The sequence below is a fragment of the Phocoena phocoena genome, chromosome 19 (genome assembly GCF_963924675.1).
Source record: "Phocoena phocoena chromosome 19, mPhoPho1.1, whole genome shotgun sequence".
Classification (NCBI taxonomy): Eukaryota; Metazoa; Chordata; class Mammalia; order Artiodactyla; family Phocoenidae; genus Phocoena; species Phocoena phocoena.
This window is the reverse complement of record NC_089237.1, coordinates 22,294,664-22,315,975: the sequence shown is the minus strand read 5'-3', so window position 1 is coordinate 22,315,975 and position 21,312 is coordinate 22,294,664. Positions and strand designations below refer to the sequence as shown.

Below are 21,312 nucleotides of genomic sequence, written 5' to 3'. Positions count from 1 at the left end.
GTGGGAGACAGGCCTCTGGGTGAGAATGGGGTCCAGGAGGGAGGGAGGGACACATTAGAGAGCTGGAGAAGGAAGTAGAGTCTTAGCAGCTAGAGGTGGGTGAGGGAGGAGGTGGGGCTGGGAGGCGAGCACAGAGGAAATGGGCCCAGGCACTGGAGACAAAAGTCTGGGCGTCTGAGCCTCTGAGGAGCCGCCTGGAAGGTGCAGGCAGCGGCAACATCAAACTTGGGATTGGAAGGTTGGCTCTGGGAGTGAGCTGGAGCTGGGTGGGGGTGGCTGCAGGGGGAGCTGAGAGCAAGAGAGGGGCTTGAATCTACCCCGAACCCTGCTGTCTCTTTCCTCTGAACGCCTGGGCTCCAGAGTCCCACCCCTGACATGTAGGTTGAGGCCCCATTGGGCACCGCCCCCCCCACTTGCCTACCTCATGACTGGTGGTGGGAGAGCACTTTGTTCCAAGGTGCGAATAGAGAGGAGGTAAGGGGGTCTCCTGCCAGACAGGGTCCAGGTGAACCAGGATCCAGGTAAAGCCCCTCCCTGCAAACCAGGCAAGGTCTCCACGCACTCTTTACTGATCAGAGAGCTGGGGAGGGGTGTGGGCCAGCAGGTCCAAGCCAAGGGCTTCATCCTTTTCCTCTGCCCAACCCCCCACCCCACAAGATTCTCCCATTTTGGACTGGACCTGCTACCTAAGCATATGGAACCGATTGAAAGAATTTGTATGCTCACCTTATAATTTATGCAAATCAACTCTGTAATTAACTATAATTTGGAGGCATCCTTTGGTATTTGAGACATTTATCCATGAGGAAATGCCCTAGTGATAATGCTCCCGTATTAACATTATTTACTCCACCTGTGTGGTCTCCTCGCCTTGTTTCCCCCCTCACTCTGATTTTCTGGGCTGGAAGGTGGGGAGGGCCAGGGAAGCCCCTCCCTGGAGCCTGCCTCCGTCCTGACGCCTGGGCTCCCCCAGGGAGTTGTACTCGCGCCCTGTCCTCTTAATCTTCCCTGGGATTAAAGGAAAGGGTGCAGCTCTGCCTCCTAAGCGCCCCACCACTCTACTCTCTCCTGCCTGATGAGTGGCTTTCTGCTGAGTTTTTTTTCGCACTCTTAAGGGCCTCAATGTTCTCACCTCTGAAATGGGTAGAGGAAGGACCTGTTGGGGCCTTTACAGGATAATTACTGAAAAGCTAATGAGAGGACTGGGAATCTTCAGTCTAGAGATTTCTAGGGGTGTGTGGGGAGGAGCAGTACAAGAGTTCAGGGCGAAGATGCCCTGACTGAATGGGAAGTGGTCACGAGAAAAGTCTCCAGGCCACTCTCCTATGTGGGTCATAATTCCTAGTTTCAGAGTGCTTTGGGAAACCAGTCTTATCCTGTTTCATCTGCTTTCCCCTTCCTGGTCTTCTGTCCCTCTCTGCTCCAGGACATGCTCCTATTAGCCTAAAATTCAGTTCACGTAACTCGTTGGGGATGATGGGGGTCCACCTAAATTCACCTCCAGGCCCCTTCTCCCTTTCCAGGCCATGTTCCCAGCCTCTTCACTCTCTTGGAGTTCTGGGATTCCTGAATTATCCATGAAAGTTCTTGGCTGGGCTCTGCCTCTGGTTCTAGGTGAACTCTTGTCCGTTCCAAGCTGCCCCATGCTACCCTAAGTCAAGGAGAGGGTCTTCCCTCCCTATTTGACAATGAGAGATCCCAGATCCAAAATGTGAATTCTATTGGACCCTCCTGGTGGTTCCAAGTTGAGAAGTAACTGAAAAGGAGACAAAGGAAAGGGAGGAGGGACAAGGCTCCAGCAGAGGAGAGACCTGCTTCAGCTTCTGCAGGGAGGGACCATGTGAAGGGGAGAGTGTGTGTGTGTGTGTGTGTGTGTGTGTGTGTGAGGCCTTAAAAGTGGTACTTCTTTCTCTCCCACCATGTCCATGGAGGAAACAAAAGGAGGGGGTTGGAATTTGGAGAGTTCCAGCCATCCCAGCTCTCTCCCCTGGCGATGCTCTCATTTCCTCCATCCTGAAAGAACCACTTTTGTCCCTCTCCCACCACCTGGCCAGCCTCTGGGGAGGGAAGGATGTCCTGCTCCTCCCCACCCCGATCCCCACCCCCACCCTCAGCTGCCTCTTCCAGCCGAAATCCTCCTTTCCTGGCAGATCTCAGAGACTCAGATCTCAGCCCCACCGCTCCCCCAGGAGAGCTGGGGGGCCACTGTTTCCTGGATTATCCTAGAAGCTTCCGAGGCCGTGAGGACTTGGCAGCATCCCTGCCCGAGTCTCTCACCTCCCACTCTGGCTCTGACTGTTGCCTCCTTTATAAAGCTTGGCTCTTCCATCACCCCCACTTGCCCCTCACTGCCGCTGCCAACTCTGGGCTCCATGGACTGGTAAGAGGGGCTGTTCCCTGTCCAGTTCAGAGGACAAGAGGATCAGGTCTTCACTCTAAAGTGGGGATCATTGAGAAGGGGTTAAAAGGCTTGATTCTCTCTGTACTGGGGAGGAGGACCTAAGAGGGAGATAGTGGATGCATGGAGAACGAAAGAGGGTTCCTTGAGGTCTCTGGACTGGGCTGAGATCTGAGGCAGAAATGGAGCGGTGATTCACCACTTTCACTGGTTAATAGATGACTGGGGACTTCATTCTGAGGAAAAAGATGGGCTAATATAACAGACATACAGGGCACACACTCACCACATGGAAGTTCATGCATGAGATCATATCTGCAGAAGTCATAAGGGAGAAACCGCTGTGCATGGCCTGTGGGGAACACCCTTTATGATGGAGGAGAGAGGACAGACACCCCACATTCAAGCCCCAAAGGTACACACTGGTGGGTAGGTACACACTGGTGTGGTGATTACGCACAGGCATGGTGGGTACACACACATCTGTAGATACACACATCTGTAGACACACACACACACACACACACACACACAAATGCACTAGCCTCAGCTGGGCTCATCTTTCAGACCAAGAGTGGTTGTGATGCTACAGGGACATTTGGGTTTATAATAGAATCAGTGCTCAGGGTAGTGCTTGGCCCTGGGTAGACCCTCAGTAAGTGTTAGTTCAGTGAATAAAGGATGAACGAAAGAAAACCATTTGGCTCCAGCTCTGGACCTTGTCCAGTTTCCCAGGAGGCTTGAAGAGTGTGGGGGAGAGGAGGGGATATGAGGAAGGTGTTAGTGTCCGTGATCACCAGCTCGCAGTTGGCTGAGTGCAGCCTGGAAGTGGGGGATGGGAGAAGAGAAGCGTGAGCAACTAGGAGACCAGGAATCAGGAGATTGGGGTTCTGCTCCCTGCTCTGCTTCTAACCTGTGTGACTTTGAGCTACTTGCCTCCTTGTTCTGGGGTTTAATTTCCCCTACTAGCAAAATGAGGGTTTGCACTGGACAATTTTTATGGGCAGAACAGTCTATAGTGTTCTGTACTATAAGAATGCAGATATCTGTATTCTTATAGTGCAATCTCCATGGAGGGACAGTTGAGGTTTGGAAGAGACCACAGCAATCCAGTCCAAGACGGGACCAGTTTGTCCTATCTTAGTAACAGCATCTTGATGGCCTTGATCTGGGGAATAGTTTAAAAATATCGTCCTCTTTGAGCTACTTGCCTCCTTGTTCTGGGGTTTAATTTCCCCTACTAGCAAAATGAGGGTTTGCACTGGACAATTTTTATGGGCAGAACAGTCTATAGTGTTCTGTACTATAAGAATGCAGATATCTGTATTCTTATAGTGCAATCTCCATGGAGGGACAGTTGAGGTTTGGAAGAGACCACAGCAATCCAGTCCAAGACGGGACCAGTTTGTCCTATCTTAGTAACAGCATCTTGATGGCCTTGATCTGGGGAATAGTTTAAAAATATCGTCCTCTTCACCTTCAGGATGTAGGGGAGCCGGACTGCCAGGGCCATCACTGCTGCCATAGTGAGGCTGGATGGAACAGCAGGCAGAACGTGTGCTTTAGAGCCTGACAGATCTGGACTCCGTTTCCTTCTGTCTCTTAACAGCTCTGTAATCTTGGGCAGGTCATTTAACTTCTTTAATCCTCGGCTTCCTCATCTGTACAATGGGGGCATAATAACAACTACTTTGTTCCATGCTCATGAAAATTAGAGATATTTGTGTGAAGCACCTGGAACGTAGTAGGTGCCCAGTAAATAAATGCTGGTTACTCTAAGCATGGAGACCAATAAGGCTGCTCCAGGTACAAAGTGGATTGCTGACTAAAATGAGGCATGAGAAGCAGAGGGGCGGCAAGAATGGGAGACAGACACTTGTGGCAAAATCTGTCCGTTTACCCCTTTAGTGGAATGAGGGAAAGGAGTAGAAATGGCCCAAGTCCTGGGCAGATCTCAGTGGGCTGCATGGTTCAACTTTGAGGTGAGATGAGAACATGGCAGTGGGCAGTGGTGATCTTGGCAGTCACGTCAACAGATCATGAGCACCATTAAGTAAGGAAACATCTAGAAAGTGGGAAATGGAAAGGGCTGGAATCAAAGGAACAAAAGCAGAGGGGTATCTGGAAGAAAAGAAAGTGCCCTGAGTCAGAGGCAGAAACCCAGGCAGTGCAGGACGTCAGAGCAGCTGAGTTTTCTGAGACAACTGCATTGCGGTTGAATTTCATGCGGATGAGTGCCAGGCAGATGGAGGGTCTTTGCTTCTGGGAAACCGGGGTGGCTGCGGGTCAGGACCAGGTGGGGTGAAAGGGGGCCTGGGGTGAAAGTGGGGTGGGATGTCTACTGTCCAGGGGCTGGATCCCTTTCTATCTTCTTTCCAGGAAAAGATGGAAGGAGCTAGGAAGACAAGACAATCTGGTGCCTATAAATAAATGGGAGAGGGGGCTCAGGTTTCCCATTGAGAGTCAGATCCTTGCTCAGGTGTTAGCACCTTAAGAGCTGCAGCTTTGGGGAACAGCCAGAGGCCAGCGGGCTGCAGGGAGGAGGAGGAGGAAGAGAATGCCTAGGGGTCGAATCAGACTTAACCCAGGAATCCGAGTAGCAGGCTCTGCAATGTGAGCCCATAACTCTGTTCCGGACATGGCTGGGAACTGAGTTGCAACACCAACTAAGTCAAGATTTGCAGGCTGAGTGCACGGAGGTAAAACCGTATGGACAGAGAGGGCTGTCGATTTAGCCATGGCCACAAAGAGCCAGAGCGCTTCTTGAGAATCTACATCTCAGGGGCCCAAGAGTCGGGAATGAAATCTGACTGATCTGAAAGTACAATCCCTGACATCTGGGAGGCACCTCGCGTCTTCCCAAGTGCCTGTCCTCTACCCCGCAGGGCGGCTGCTCTAACCGCATTTCACCCACGAGGAAACTGAGGCTCAGAGCAACCTCATCTGCCAGATCAGCTTAGCAAATGCAGGGCTGGAGCTAGAATTTTGGTCTGTCAACTTCTAGCCCAAAGATCTTTGTGGATATACCTTTATCCAACAAACATTTCCTGGGAACCGACTTATTTAATAATTATAACGCTACCAACGATATCTTCCCTTTACTCTGAGCTTACCAGGGGCCCCACAGGCTAAGCGTTTTAAGAACATCAATTCCTTTAAGCCCCAGGAAACCCTCCCAACTTGTACTCAGGTTGTCCAGATGAGGAAACTGAGTCTTACAAAAGAGGGATTTGCACAGATGAATCAGACCCTGATTCTGGATACGAGAATGTGTATGTCTGGTGGGGGGAACCACACACAAAAAGATCGATTTTCAAGTGGCTTGTGGATCAGTTTAGCTGTTTAATAGTCGCACTTCGTATTCAGGAAAGGTAAACCAACGGTGGTGGAATCGGGGCTGTACCCGCGAAAACGAATCAGCCTAAATTCTGCTCGGGCTGTACGAAATAGACTGTAAAGACAAAAACGAAATTAAAAAAGCAGATGGCAGAGTCCGTAGGGAAAGCCAACCGAGGCAGCGAAAAAAATTAGGAAGTTGATCTGAGTGCCCCCTGTAACAAAAGAGTCACTTCAGGAGGTCAAAGTGGCCGGTTCGGGGAGGCATCCACCGGGAAGGGAGTTTCGTACCCGGTCGCACGGGCCATTCCTGGCGGGGAAGGAGAGGGAAACACCCCTACCCACCGCGCTGGATATCTCAACCAACTCTGACCTTGAGAGAAGTTTTTAGGTGGGCGTCGCAAACGCCCTGAAATTCTGCACTGTGTTGCAGACGGTTGCACTGTGTATGTGCATTTGTTTTTCTCAAAGGAATCCAAGACCCTTCCCCAAAATTATGAACCTTGGGTTTAGACATTCAGATGAGAATAGGGAAGGAATGGTGGCAAGGGTTCGCGCAAATGTTTGCAGAAGTGTCCTTTCCCAGGGCTATCCCGGCGCCTGCCCCATCTTTCAGAGCCGGGGGCGAGGGTGGCTGGGCGCAGGCTGAGCACCTCTGGGACCGAAGGGAGCTCGGGTGTATTGGAGAGGCGGACCTGGGAGGCGCTGGGGTTGCTGCCCAAGGGTAGATGGAGAGTGAGGGCTGAGGCGCAGATAGAGACGGGCCAGATGGATGGGAAGAGGAGAGGAGGAGGTTACTCAAAAATAGGTGAGTGGCAGGAGAAAGAGAGCCGGGCAGCAAGAGAGAGAGAAAGGACCGGGGAAGGTGCTGGTGGTGGAAAGAAGCGGCGGGAGGAATGGTGAAGGAGGGCAGCGGCCAAGACCAGCTTCTCACGGCCCAGGTCTGGGTGTAGACCGGACACATCCTTGGCGCTCAATCCTGTTTCCTTCTATCCTCTCAGTTCTGGGGCAGCGCTGCCCGACTGGGGCGGGTGGGTGGAGGGCCGTGGAGGCAAACGGCGCCCTAGGTTGACTCGGTATCACCCCCAGAACCCGCCCCCTCCTCCATTCCCGCAGGGTCAGAGTCCTGGGTGCCCGCCAAACCGAGACAGCTCAAGGGCAGTTTTCCACTCGATGGGGCGGGCCCCAGAACCTGGGAAACACTCCGCCCAGGCCCCTCGCCCCAGCAGTGCAGGGACCAGGGAGGAGCGAGGGAGGGGGCAGGGTGCCACCTAGATAGCGATTCCCTCCGCCCGCCCCCTCCCCGCTGGCCCGGCCCGGCTCGGCCTCTGGTCCGGCAGAGCCCGCAAGGGTTAAAGGCGGCCACAGGTGAGGTGGGCGGGGCCGCGAATTCGGGAAAAAGGAGCGCAGGGCCGAGGATGAAGGCAGAGAGCGCGGTGAGTCACGGGCGGAGCTGTCCTCGCTCGCTTGCTCGCTTGCTCGCTCGCCGGCTCCCGCCCGCCCTCCGCCCTCCCGCCGCCTCTCTCCGCCCCTCCTCCGCCGCCAGCCGCCGGGTCTTGTTGCGGCCCCCTCTCGCCCTCGGCTCCTGCCCCTCGCCGCTGGAGAGCCCGCCGGCGCGCGAGGCCCAGGAGCGCCCGTCGGGAGGGCGCCAGCCTGCCGTGCCAGGCGCCCGAGCGCAGCCTCGAGGTAGGAACCCGGGTCAGGGCGGCGAGGGGTGCGCGCATCGGGGATCGTCTCGGAAAGACGCGCCCGGAACGCGCCACAGCCTCCTCTGGCCTCGGGGGAGGTGGTCTTAAAGAATCCGAGGGGTTTAGAGCCCCGGCGGAGTGAAAACGGGGCGGACGGGCGAGGCTGGAGACTGGGGAAACTGGAGCGACTGGGACAACTGGAGGATTGGAACCTTGAGGACCGGGAGTACGGAAGTCCTGACCACCTGAGCACCGGTGATGGGAGAGGCAGCCGGCGGAAGGGGGAAGGAGGGTGTCTCTACCAGCCTTCCCGACTTGGGGAGCGGCAAGCAGGGGTACGCGCCCGGCTGTCTCCCTTCCCGACATCTCGGTAGCAGCCTAGTGCATCCCAGGATTGGGCTCCCTGGCCCTGTGGCGGGAGTGGCCACTCTGGAGCCTGGATCGTTAGCCTCCCCCCCGCCCCCAACCCCTGGGGCCGTTCCCAGGCGCCAAAAGCTATTAGGGTCCCAGGCCTCACTGCTCCCGCCCAGCCCCTGCTGGGCTGCCCCGCCTGGGCCTGAGGCTCCATTCCTGCCTCTTCACCCTGTTCCTTTCTTGTGGTGAGGCAGCAGGAGCCTGAATAGGCGCTCCAATCCCCCTCTCCCTCCCTCTCCCAGACCACCAGGGCGACCTCCCTGGTCCCAGAAGCAGAAGGTGGTAGGGTCATCCGAATCCTGATTTAGGAAGGAAAAGTCCCTGCCCTAAACCACTGCGTCTCCTCCCCCATCATCAGAGAAGGCTCAGGCACCCAAACCCACATACTCCAGGCATCACAGCAGGGCCCCCAGACGTTAGGGAGAGGTGGTGAGACGAGGGGGAACCTCAAGCGACAGGTATGTGGTCCAGAGAGGGGTGGGGGGTTCTTTAGGTTCCCAGTGGTTTAGGGAAAGAGAAACAGACCAGGAATATACTGTATATACCTCTGGTTCACAGAGGTATATACAGTACATATGTACTGACTGAATGAATACATTTTTTTTCAAGTGACTTCTCCAAATATGGCCTCAGTTTTCTCTTCTCTAAAATAAGAGGACTGGCCTGGAGCAGTAGTTCTCAACAGCTGGCTGCATGTTAGAATCATCTGGAGAGCTCCTAAAAATGATCCAGGCCTAGAATGCACGCCCTATATAATCTCTTTGGGTAAATTCTTCCTCTTAATTTCTGTGTGATTCCGGCTTTTCCTGTTGCTCCCCCCACTCTGTCCCTGAATCCCTTAAGAGGGTGGCAATTTTATCTTCCTGAGCGTGCTGGTAAGCTCTTCTCTGGCCGACCCCTCCGAGCTTCACATCTGGTCTCCCCTAGATTGGAGGAGGGCAGGGGTAGCAGCCAGAAAGCTGGCTGGGCACTGGTGTAGGTCAGGACAGGGAGGGGGGTTTAGTTTCTCGGGCGGGGAGAAGTCTTCTGGAAACTGACACTGCAGTTGCACCCCAGGGAGGTGAAGTCCCTGCCAGAGGGAAAGGGGCATGGGAGTGGGTTTGGTGGGGCTGAGGCAACCCAGCCAAGGCAGGGAGCTGGGGTGAGTGGTGTAGAGCAGTGAAATGCTTTTCTTCACTGAGCAGGCCTCAGGGATGGAAGGAGAGCTCTTTTTCCAAAACCTCAGAAGCTGCTTTGGGCTTCGGGAAGTCAGGTCACTTTAAGCTTCGGGTTAGACCACCTCCCTCTCCCCAGCTGCGTCCTGAGTTAAACTGGGGAAACTGAGATGGGCCTAGATTCTCCATTTGGGCTGGCAGCAGATCTGCGGGTGGGCGGGCGTGGGGGCAGGGGTTATGGGGCAATGCCACTGCCCCTCCCACTGGGCTGGGCAGCTACACTGGTTCCAGCATTGTACTCTAGTTGTATCTGACTGACCTACTTGCCTGGGACCAGCCCAACTTCCAGGATGAGCTGGGTCCTATAGGAGGGATCACCTAGCGGAAGGTAGCCTTCCATCATCTGCGCCTCACACCCTCAACCCTTCCCTAGCACTCGCAAGTTCTCTTAACTGATCTTTAGTCCCCACCCAGACAGGCCTTCCTCTTCTTCACCTGGGGATGGGAAAGAAGCATTTGACAGGGAAGGGAACTGGGCTAGGACGGGAAATGAGACGGTTACTTTCCTCACTTTACCTCATCTTTTCCTCCTTTAGGTCCCACCTGAGGTGCCCTTGACCATCCCTGTCCCCCACCCCACCCCGGATCCCGGCAATGCTAACCGCCGTCTGTGGCTCTCTGGGCAGCCAGCACTCGGATGCGACTCCCGCCTCCCCGCCGCGCCTCGACCTGCAGCCTCTCCAAACATACCAGGGCCACACGAGCCCGGAGGCCGGGGACTACCCCTCCCCGCTGCAGCCTGGAGAGCTGCAGAGCCTCCCGCTGGGCCCAGAGGTGGACTTCTCACAGGGCTATGAGCTGCCGGGGGCCTCCTCTCGGGTAACCTGCGAGGACCTGGAAAGCGACAGTCCCTTGGCCCCGGGACCCTTTTCCAAGTTCCTGCAGCCGGACATGTCACACCATTATGAATCGTGGTTCCGGCCGACACACCCAGGCACCGAGGATGGCTCGTGGTGGGACCCTCATCCGGGTACCAGCTGGATGGACCTCCCCCACACTCAGGGCGCGCTGACCTCACCTGGCCACCCCGGGGCGCTTCAGGCTGGCTTGGGGGGCTACGTCGGAGACCACCAGCTTTGTGCCCAGCCGCCCCACCCACACCCGCACCATCTCCTCCCAGCCGCCGGAGGGCAGCACCTCCTCGGGCCTCCCGACGGGGCGAAGGCCTTGGAAGCAGCCGCCCCGGAATCCCAGGGGCTGGATACCAGTCTGGATGGGGCGGCCCGGCCCAAAGGCTCCCGGCGGTCAGTACCCCGCAGCTCAGGCCAGACCGTGTGCCGCTGCCCCAACTGCCTGGAGGCGGAGCGACTGGGGGCTCCGTGCGGGCCCGATGGGGGCAAGAAGAAGCATTTGCACAATTGCCACATCCCGGGCTGTGGGAAAGCCTACGCCAAGACATCGCACCTGAAGGCACACCTGCGCTGGCACAGCGGCGACCGCCCCTTCGTGTGCAACTGGCTCTTCTGCGGCAAGCGCTTCACGCGCTCAGACGAGCTGCAGCGCCACCTCCAGACCCACACCGGCACCAAGAAGTTCCCCTGTGCAGTCTGCAGCCGAGTCTTCATGCGCAGCGACCACCTGGCCAAACACATGAAAACCCACGAGGGCGCCAAAGAGGAGGCTGCCGGGGCGGCGGCGGGAGAGGGCAAGGCCGGCGGAGCGGAGCCCCCCGGGGGCAAAGGCAAGCGCGAGGCCGAGGGCAGTGCGGCTCCCTCCAACTGAGCTCCTCGTCCCGCCTCCCCGTCCCGCCTCCCCGTTGGTCTCCCCTGGGGCCATCTCTGGCCTGATGCCCTTGTGGGGGTGGCTTGAGTAAGAGTAGGTGGTTATTTATTGAGAGGGAGGGAAAGTGGTGCGGGGGTCAGGGAGCCGGGTCGCTAGGGGTTTCATAGTCTCTGGGGCTGGACAGGACGGACGCGTTTGACTGGGCAGGGAGGAGCTGCGCATGCCCATCAGTTCTCCCCTTCCTCGCTCTTTCACTCACGCCCCTGGGCTGGGGGGTTGGGGCGGACTACCCCTACGGTGGCTGGAGGGCCGAGGGGATAGGTTGGAGGATACGGCGCGTCCCCGGAGCAGAGAGGAGTGGGGCCGCCCCGGGCGCTCCGGGTAGCTGTCTGGACACGTCGTTAGCGCCTGGGAACCCGGACATAAAAGGGCCTCTGGAGCCGCGCTGCAGCCCGGGTCCCTTTCATCCCCCTTAGAGTGCTTTACCCCGGGGTTTCCGGAGGGAGAGCTGAGATGGGGTAGCAGAGGCTGGGGGTCCCCCTAAGGGAGGAGTTTCTATCTGGCTGGGAGGATTGTCACCGCAGAAATAATGTCTCTGATGTGCCTCCTTATTAAGCCTTCCAGACCCAGTCTGATGGAGCCACGAGGGAAGAAGGGAAGAGGGCCAGAATGGGCGACAGCTTCCAGCCAGAACTGTGGGGTGGAGGAGGGAGCTAGATGTGGAGGTTGAGCAAGGAAGTCTCCTCTAAAATGAGAGAAAGGGATTTGGTCAGGGAGTGGAACTAAGCCCTTCCCTCTCTAACTCTGATTCAGTCCTTAACTCTTGGTCTTTATAAAAGTAAAGTTCAGTAGTCCACTGTCATCTGTCACCCCAGGCAGGCCTTCAAGACAGCCAAGAGCCCTTGCTTCAGAATTGATGTAGTTCCTCACCCTTGGTGCCTGGCATTTGCCCTCCCCTTAGGGTTGGAAGGAAGAGGGTTACCTCGGTTGGGTGAGGGTAGGTGGGGGTGTCCCAGCAGAGGGACCTCCAGCGGTTCCTGCTCAGAGCGGAGGACTCTGTCCCTGCCTGGCCATCTGCTTGCAGAGAAGCTAAGCCCCACTCTTTCTTTAGCTCGACGCTCCCCTTTCGTGCTGCCTAAAAGCCTTGCCCCTCCTGTAGAGTGTGTTAGGAGGCTCCTGCCCATCTCATCTCTTGTGGGGCTCCTCTTCCATATGAGGAAGTTGTCCTGTCACTGGAAGGGGCCTGCCTTCTGAGGTGATGTCCAGGAAGCTGTCCCTGTTCCCTTCTTTAGATGCTAGAAATACACCCTGTTGGTAATCCTGGAGTGGGGAACGTGGGGAGGGAGGGAAGCCAGAAGAGGCTGAGCCAGGCAAAAGGAAAAAAGCTGATGGGGGCAGGGACTGACAGGCCACAGGAGCCTGGAACTAGTGGGCTTTCCCAGGCTCCAGGTAGAGGCCTTAAGATTCCCCCCGACCTCCCGTTTCCCTGCCTTTCTTTCTCCACCCAGAGCCCTGTGCAAGGATTAGTTGTGTATTGATTTTTTAAGTTATAAGCAAAGGGTATTTTATTTAATATTAGGACATGTGTGTTCATGTTGTGTGTACCTGTGTATGTGTGTGTTTCTGTGTGTGTGTGTGTGTGTTTCTCTACTGAGCCTGGGGTCTCCAGCCAGGGAGACCCCATCTTGTTCACCCCAGCCGAGGTCCTGGAGCCTAGGCCCACAGCATCTCTTCTTTCCTTGGGGATATCAGTCCAAGGATTGGGTGCTATTGGGAAGTGGGGCTGGGATCTGGGTGGGAATATGTTTGTGTAGAAGAGAGCCCTTCTTAAGAGGGATGGGGTGACTCTCCCTGAAGGACGCATGGGCCTGGGGTAGGTTAAGAATTAATGTCCTTTCTTTATGCTCCCTCTTCCCCTACCTCCTGCTAATCCGACCAGAGGTCCCTTTCCTTGCTGAGAGGGCTGGGGGCAGAAGAGAGTTGGCAGTGCCTGCAAGTTGCCTAGCCAGGTGGATGAGGGGGAGAGAGGGAGGGCGCTGTGGGTGTGAGATGCCGTTTTCCTCCAGCTGAGGAAACCAGCCACCTCTCCCTTTGCCACTAGGACTGCCTTTCCCAGTGACCATCCTCAGGGGAACTCCCAAATGTGCGTTGGGGAGAGGACAGCACGGATATTCCCCCCATGGAGGCCCCGAGCTCTAAGGTGTGCTGGTGAGGGCTTTGGATAGGTTTTCTTCTGCTCCCCTCTTTTATAGATCTAGGTTGCTTGGCTGTCTGCCCCCTTCTAGGCAGCCCCCTAGAGGAGAAATGTAGGATTTTTTTTTTCTTTAAGTGCTGTGAACCCATTTTGGGGGGGGGGGGAGGAGGAAGAAACAGCCTGTGTTTTTTATGCCATAATAAAGTAATCAACCACATCACTGCTTCATTTGTCTTCCAGCTCTGGTTTCCTTTTTGACTCATGGTGTCTCAGCAGCAAGGACCAGACTGGCTGCAGGGTGGAGTGGACACTTCTCTTTGATCCTGCAGCCCTGGGCAGCCTCACCTCCCTTTGTTTGGGGGCAGAGCTGAGCTGATTGAAGGGTCTGATCCTGCCTGGAGGTTGTTGATGCAGAAGGAGGGTGGCGCTCCCTCGGGGTTGGTAGCTGGGCTGACTGTCCCTCCCTGGTCTTCTCCTGTGGAGATGAAAAGGTTCTAGATATTTCCTTCCTCTTCCACATGGAAGCCCCCTCTTTCGCCTCCCCTGCCAAGAATGCCGGTTCCCTGCCTTCCCACAGATGGCCAGCCCCTTGGCCCCCTCACCCCACCCCCGTGGGTGTGTGCCTGTCAATCAGGCCTTCTGGCTCTGAGAGAGGTGGGGGTGACTGACAGCGATTTCTTCACCCAGGATGATCCCTATCAGGGACAAGGTGATGAAAGGCAGCCAAGATATCTGATGGGCTCCCACCCAGCTGAAAAGCATGAGGGAAAGGTTCCTAGTGCAACTCCCAGCTAGAGACCTGCCACAGTTATGCAACCACGGTGTGCACAGAATTTCCTCACTGGACCCATCACGAACCCCCGGATATGCACACTTTCCCAGGCTGCTCAAACACCTGGTGCGCAGTTGGTGCCTAACACACATCAGATGAGTAAAAGCCTCATGGCTCCAGAGCCTCAAACCTAGGAAAGTTGACAGAGGATCAGTTTTTGGCTCCAAGGGGGCAGAGTAGGGCATTACGTTCTTTCACCTTTCCATCCTACATCTTGGCCAGAATTATCATCTACCCCAGTGGGATTCCTGTTTCCCCCCACTCTAACCCTAACCCAATTTCTCAGAGCCAAATATGGTACCCAGGCTGGCCCATTCCACCACTTGTTTGGGAGAGTCTGGGGTCACAAAGTTTCTTAAATGGGGGCATCAGAATGATTTAGGGGTTACAGAGGAAAGCAGACCACTTGAGGGGGCCAAATGTTTGTTTCTGTCTGCCTGGGTGGAGGAGGGACAGGCGTGTTACGGGGACCTCAGGCCCATCCCACTCCCTGGGGCTCCGCTTTTGTCTTCCTGGTTCTGGCGGACTTAGACCCCAGGAGCCTGGGGAGTCCTCTCCTGCTGTCCCCCATTGCTGCCCCCAGGGACAGGAGGGCAGCTGTGAGGGCAGCTGTGGGGCCGGCTGGGCCTGTCTGGGCAGGGCTGGGACTGCCCCTCCTCCCCTCGCAGCTCCTTCTGCCTCTCACTGCTGTGGCCTCTCCCGTTGTGGAGCACGGGCTCCAGACGCGCAGGCTCAGCGGCCATGGCTCACGGGTCCAGCCGCTCCGCGGCATGTGGGATCTTCCCGGACCGGGGCACGAACCCGCGTCCCCTGCATCGGCAGGCGGACTCTCAACCACTGCGCCACCAGGGAAGCCCTGACCTGCGTTCTTATCGGGGGCCTTTGGTGGGGCCCTGACGCTCACTTGCTTGCTCTGACGGCAATGCTGCCAGGCTGCAGCCACAACCCCCCCCCGCTCCCCCTACCCCCCCCCCCCCCCCCCGCAATGGAGCCCGAGGCCACCTCTGACCCCTCAGTTCTGGCACCCCTGGCAGGACAGTCCTAGAGGGGCTGAGAGGGAGTTTGGGAAGTCAAAACACCTGGGCTGGCCCTCTGGGCAACGTCTCTGAGTCACCCTCTCCTCTCCTGGGAAGTGGGAATAGAATCCCTCTCGGGTGCGTGAGTGAAGTCAGGAATGGGAAAGTGACCGAGGAACCTGCAGCCTGGGGACTGCAGCCTGGGACTGTGCTGTCCTGCCCGGTCCTGCCCCCCAGCGGGCAGCTGGGGAAGTTCAGGATGTGAACCGGCTTTCAGGTCAGCCACCTCGGGGACTCACGTTTATCACCACACAGTCTTGATGTTTGCTTCTGGAATGACGTCCAATGGCAACCTCCCGACCCCCACCCCATACATCACACCAGAAGCAGCCTTCACCTCCCATTAATCCTGGCGAGTCTGGCTGCTCAGCACCTGCAGTGTAAGTTTGAAAAGAATCTCAGGCGCCAAATAGTCCAGTTGCTCCCACCCGGTAGAGGGCATATTAGAGTCACCCATGGAGTTTTTCCAGATGTTCCAATTCACTCCCCAACATCCCACCGAATTATGTCCCTTGGGGGTGCAGTAGAGCAGAGCTTCTCAAACTTTACACCTGGGGGTTTTGTTAACACGCAGATTCCTATTCAGTAGGTTTGAGGTGGGGCCTGAGATTCTGCATTTTTAACAAGCTCCCAGATAACGCTGATGCTGGCAATCCGAGGACACTTGGAGAAGCAAAGTATTATATTGTGTTGTGCAATGGGAGTTGCGTCGTTGAAAACTAATCCCTCCTCATCCCAACCATGGTTGAGAACCACTGATCTAGTCCAATGCCTTCACTTGCTATTGGAGGAACTGAGGCAGGTAAAGTGACCTGCCCGAAGAGACCCGCGGAGCTATATCATAGCAGGAGCAGGATGAGATGCCAGTCTGCACAGTTCCGGGTAGTGCTCTTCTCTGCCTCCAGCCCAGCTTCTAGGTCAACCTTCTGTGCAAGTGGCAGTCCCCTTTCTGAAAGTGAAGTCCATCTCCCTGGAGACAGCACCCTCTTGGGAATCATTCTTGTTTATCTAGAGGAAATCAGAAAATATCTCAGATTTCAGATGTCCCAACAGCCTTATCTGGCAGGTCTTCCCCGGCCATCACCCAGCACACCTGCCCGCAGCCTGCCTCCTGGGGAAACCTCGACCTCAGCCTTCATTCCCATCCCAGGAGTGACCACAGGCTGGGATGCTGTGGCCAGGGCTCCAATCAGCAGCCCTGATTGGTTGGCAGGGTGGATGTGGGAGAAGTACATAATCTGCAGTGTCTCCCCTCCCCCGTTTCCTGGAGGGCTCCATAGAGCAAGAGGGTATGAGATGCATTAGCTTAAATGCTGGTTATGGAGATGGTTTATAGAGGAAAATGACCTGGGAAGCAGAACATTTGGGCTCGGAGTCTACCTCCACATGGATATGTGCCCCCTTGGCCAGGATTTCTCCCTTGCTGTTTCAGTTCCAAATCTTTGGGCTAGAAATTTCCAAATTTCCTTTCAAAGCTAACCTCCAGTGAGTTTGAGCACTGTGGGGCAGAATTGGCCTTTTGGAGGTCGGATGGATTTTGTGCCTATGTGCCTTAAAAAAATGCATTAACTTATTCCTACACCTCCTGACCTGTGACCACTCTTTTTTTAAGCATCTGTATTGGAGTATAATTGCTTTACAATGTTGTGTTAGGTGCTGCTGTATAACAAAGTAAATCAGCTATATGTATACATATATCCCCATATCTCCTTTGCGTCTCCCTCCCACCCTCCCTATCCCACCCCTCTAGGTGGACACAAAGCACCGAGCTGATCTCCCTGTGCTATGTGGCTGCTTCCCACTAGCTATCTATTGTACATTTGGTAGTGTATATATGTCCATGCCACTCTCTCACTTCGTTCCAGCTTACCCTTCTCCCTCCCCCTGTCCTCAAGTCCATTCTTTACGTCTGCGTCTTTATTTCCTGTGTGACCACTCTTATAGATCTTATTTCCGAGGGGTTGGGGAGTGGGAGGTGGGAGATGGGGAGGAGTAGGAGGGACAGGACAGAGAGAGGATGCGGGGGAGGGGGCACCAGCCTGGCGTTGTACCTTTGTAATTCAAACCAGGTCACAAGTAGCTGAGGTTCTTCCGTCATCTCCGGATGCCCTAGCATTCCCCGTTCTCTAACAAATCAGCCAAGTTTTTCTTTCCTCCTCTTTCACGTGGGCTCCTTTCCACCCCCCAGCTCCCTCTCCCGACACTGGCCCCATTGGAGGAGCTAGCGGATTCGTCGCAGCCTTTATCGGGCCTGAAAGCTGCGCCCGGGGTAGGGCAGGCAGCCAGCAGGACTCCGAAGGCCGCCTCGCTCCAAGAAGTGGTGCTGGCGCGCGCCCTGGTGGAAAATTAAGGAACTGCAGGTGCTCGATTCCGACTCCGCCCCCAGGCCCAAAGCCTTCCAGGTCATCTAGGAGCCTCCGCCCCTTGAGACCGACCTTACCCGAAGCGGAGGAAGTGGCGCTCGGGACTAGGCTGCGGATCCTGGAGGGAGAGAGGGTGAGGGGCATACAGTATCGGGGAAGCGAGAAACTGGCAGACAGAAGAGTGGCGTGCGATTCTTGGAGAGGGCTTGGGCAGCGAGGGAGACGCTCCCGCGACTGCCCTGAAGGGTCAGGACTTCTGGGAGAGCACGGCCCTCGGAGCATGCGGTCTGCGCCCGTCTGCTGGCTCCCAAGTCTGGAGCCTGGCGAGAGTGGGCGTCTCCGTCGCGCACGCCGGGCATCGAGTGTGCGTGCGGTGCTGAGCGTCCAAAACCCGACGGCAGTGCCTTCCCTGAGTGTCTCACGTGTTGGGAGAAGGGCTCCCTAGGACTGCGCCCCGCTCAGGATAATGGAGAGGTGGCACGAGAGGGACACACTCATCTCCACCTCTCCGCAGATGGCATCGTGGAGCCCTGACACCCCATGTTCCTGCGACTGCTTTGTCTCGGTGCCCCCGGCCTCAGCCATCCCAGCTGTGATCTTTGCCAAGAACTCTGACCGGCCCCGGGAAGAGGTGCAGGAGGTGGTGTTTGTACCGGCAGGCACTCACGTCCCTGGGAGCCGGCTCCAGGTGGGTTAGGCCTTATAGGGTGCTGGGAGTTGTGGCAGAACTAGACATTCTTCTAAGACCTTCCTCCTCTGCTCGCCCCACCTGGGAAGCTGCCAGATGTGGTGAAATGAGCATGAGCTTTGAGTCCACCGACCGGAACCTAACCTATTATTTAGCCTCTGTCGACCTCAGTTCCCTCATCTGTAAAATGGGAATAATAAGACCTTCCGCGAAGGACTGTGTAAGGTGATGGGCATAAGTGCCACCACTTTATAGGTACCTCCTCCTTTCTGAGTGGACTCTCCCTTTCTCCTCCCTTATCTCCAGTGCACCTACATTGAGGTGGAACAGGTGTCAAAGACCCATGCTGTGATCCTGAGCCGCCCTTCTTGGCTGTGGGGGGCTGAGATAGGTGCCAATGAGCATGGTGTCTGCATTGGCAACGAGGCGGTGTGGACCAAGGAGCCAGTTGGGACAGGGGAAGCCCTGCTGGGCATGGATTTACTCAGGTGTGGACCCTGCCTCCCTTATCCTGTCAATATACCAGAAATCTGGGGCTGAGTACTGACCCAGGCCATCCTCCTTGCCCTGCCCCCAAGCCTGGTTCACAAGCGCCTCCCCCTTTCTGCCCACTTTGTCATCATCTCCAGGGAGGCTGTCCCCGCCCCGCCCCTCTCTTGGCCCCATCTCCACAGTCTGGTAAGGAGCTCCCAAGTGTGGCCATCTCTGGGCTTCTGCTGACCCAGAAATAGGACAGTGGTTTAAAATTTTTTTCAATAGAAGTGAAATTTTTTTCAAATGAAATCTCACGAGAATTTTGATTTGTAAAACCACTAAACATGGAGCAGCTCTGATTGAAGAGGTTGGAGGGCTCAGGGCACTTCTTTCTCCAAGAATATGTTTCAGTCCTTTTCATGAACCCCTTAGAGCACAGCTTGAAAACCACTGGCCTATATGTGCTTAATACAACCAATGTTGGCCGATTTTCTCTGTGACTTGGGCCTGTCACCAAACCTCTCTGGGCCTCTTCTGTCCACTGAAGCTCTGCCACCAGCCACTGATACCCCATCGCCCTCTGTCCCCTGGACTCTGTTTGTGCCAGGCTGGCTTTAGAACGTGGCAGCTCAGCCCAGGAGGCCTTGCACGTGATCACAGGCTTGCTGGAGCGCTACGGGCAGGGGGGCAGCTGCCGGGAGGACCCCATGCCATTCTGCTACCACAACACATTCCTGCTGGCCGACCGGACTGAGGCATGGGTGCTGGAGACGGCGGGGAGGCTGTGGGCTGCGCAGAGGATCCAGGGTGAGGGGCCTGGTGCTGGGGCCTGCCTCCCAGAGGTGTTCCCCTTTTGGGGTGGGAACAGTGCTGGGGGCAGGGAAGGCCCGATCCAGGAGCAAATGTCTCGGGTGGTGGGGGCATCCAGGGAGATGGGAAATGAGTCCACTCAGGAACTTATCCTCCCCCCTCACTTGGTTGAGTCCTCTTGTGCTCCACCCTGCCGCTTCCTCTGGGGAGCCTTCCTGGACTTCCTGGTGGCCAGGTTTCTCCCTTAAACGCAAGCAGGTTCCTCTTCTTGATGCTCACCACAGCTGCAAGCTCACAGTTATTTCTGTGATCGGTTTGTCTGTCTCCCCCTCCACGAGGGTTGTCTGTTCCCTTCACCACTGTGTTCTCAGCACCTAGCTGAAACCATGGCACAGGACAGGGGCTTAACGATAAATGAGCGACTCCCCATCTCCTCCGCAGAGGGGGCCCGCAACATCTCCAACCAGCTGAGCATCGGCACAGACATCTCAGCAGAACACCCTGAGCTCCGGCCCCATGCCCGGGCCCAGGGCTGGTGGGGTGGGCAGGGTGCCTTTGACTTTGCCCAGACCTTCTCCCTGACCCAGCAGCCTGTGCGCATGGAGGCTGCCAAGGCCCGCTTCCGGGCCGGGCAGGAGCTGCTGCAGCAACGGCAAGGTCAGTGAGTGGATGGGGTGGGGGCCGGCCTCCCTCCCTTCCCACAGCTTCACGGGGCTTAGTCTGAGGCCGGAGGGCCCCCTTCTGCCCTGGCAGGGGGCATCACGGCAGAGGCGATGATGGGCATCCTCAGGAGCAAGGAGAGTGGCATCTGTATGGACTCCGGAGGCTTCCGCACCACGGCCAGCATGGTGTCCGTGCTGCCCCAGGACCCCACACAGCCCTGCGTCCACTTCCTCACTGCCACGCCAGACCCGTCCCGGTGAGAGTGTGGGGAAGGCTGGGGAGAACGGGCCAGGCAGGGGAGACGGAAGGGTGTGATAGCCCTCAATCCTTCCATCCCTGTCCCATCAGGTCGGTGTTCAAACCTTTCATCTTCGGTGTGGGAGCGGCCCAGGTCCCCCAGGTGCTGTCCCCCACTTTTGGAGCACAGGACCCTGTTCGGAGCCTGCCTCGATTCCAGACTCAGGTGGATCGCCGGCACGCCCTCTACCGCGGACACCAGGTGGCCCTGGGGCTGATGGAGAGTGAGCAGGTAACCCCCAGGGAATCCCCCACTCCCAGCTGGGACTCTGGAAACGTGAGGGGACCTGGGATTGGAGGAAAGACTGCAGAGCTGGGGAGAGGAGTCTCTCCCTTCAAAGCCAGCTGTCCAGGAGAATGTTGGGTGCTCCGTCCTTTCTCCTGCTTCTGTGAGACGGCAGCCACGCCCCCCTTCCGGAGGGAAGCCGGTCCCAGGGACTCAGCGCTACCTTTCCCGGGCAGGATCGTGGGCAGCAGCTCCGGCAGAAGCAGCGGGACCTGGAGCAGGAAGGCCTGGAGGCTGTGCGGGGGCTGCTGGCCAGGGAGTGGGCCCCACCCCCCCAGGAGCTGGGCGGCCTCTTCCAGGCCTTTGTGGAGAAGGAGAGCCGGGTATATGCCTGAGCCCGGCTCCTCCCGGCTTGGCCTGGGGTGCAGCGGGCTGCAGTGGGCACAGGACCCCTGGGGTAGAGGGACAGAGCAACCCCTTCACCGCCTCCGCCTTGTTCTGAGTGGCCGGGTTAGCCTTTGCCTTAATAAATGTGTTCTATTTCCTCGTTCAGTGTCCAGGGCCAGTGGGCGTGGGAGAGCCGAGAGAGGGCAAAGGGCAGCCCTGAGGCGGCTGCAGGGCCTCTGGGTGCCTTGCTGGGCGGTACATTTTTCTGACTTGGTGAAGGTCTTGGGGGGCCCTGTGGGGAGAGGAGGTGGCCCCCAGGCGTGTGGGTGTGTGTACACGGAGGAGCATGCATGCCTGGCACAGCAGGTGGCCGCTACGTGGGGAGGATTAGAACCACGGCTTTTTGACCGGAATCTCCGAAGGGCACTCCCTAGGGGGGGCGATGTGTGCACCGCGAGATGGCCTGAGACGGGTGCCAGTCCCTTGGGTAGTTCCTGCAAGATCCTATTCTTTAGAATCAGGCTCTGTAT

General features: G+C 56.7%; 2 protein-coding genes across 2 annotated transcripts; both read left to right on the top strand.

Moving 5' to 3' along the window:
* Positions 1-9,644: 9,644 nt before the first annotated feature.
* Positions 9,645-10,772, top strand: SP6 (Sp6 transcription factor). Its single transcript, XM_065897754.1, has one exon. The coding sequence runs from the start codon at positions 9,645-9,647 to the stop codon at positions 10,770-10,772; it is 1,128 nt and encodes a 375-aa protein (XP_065753826.1).
* A 6,510-nt stretch (positions 10,773-17,282) lies between these two features.
* SCRN2 (secernin 2) lies at positions 17,283-20,941 on the top strand. Its single transcript, XM_065896991.1, has 8 exons — positions 17,283-17,370; positions 17,752-17,925; positions 18,232-18,413; positions 19,007-19,206; positions 19,651-19,866; positions 19,963-20,128; positions 20,221-20,401; positions 20,632-20,941. The coding sequence occupies exons 2-8, from the start codon at positions 17,752-17,754 to the stop codon at positions 20,788-20,790; spliced, it is 1,278 nt and encodes a 425-aa protein (XP_065753063.1). The 5' UTR covers positions 17,283-17,370; the 3' UTR covers positions 20,791-20,941.
* The last annotated feature ends 371 nt before the right edge of the window (positions 20,942-21,312 follow it).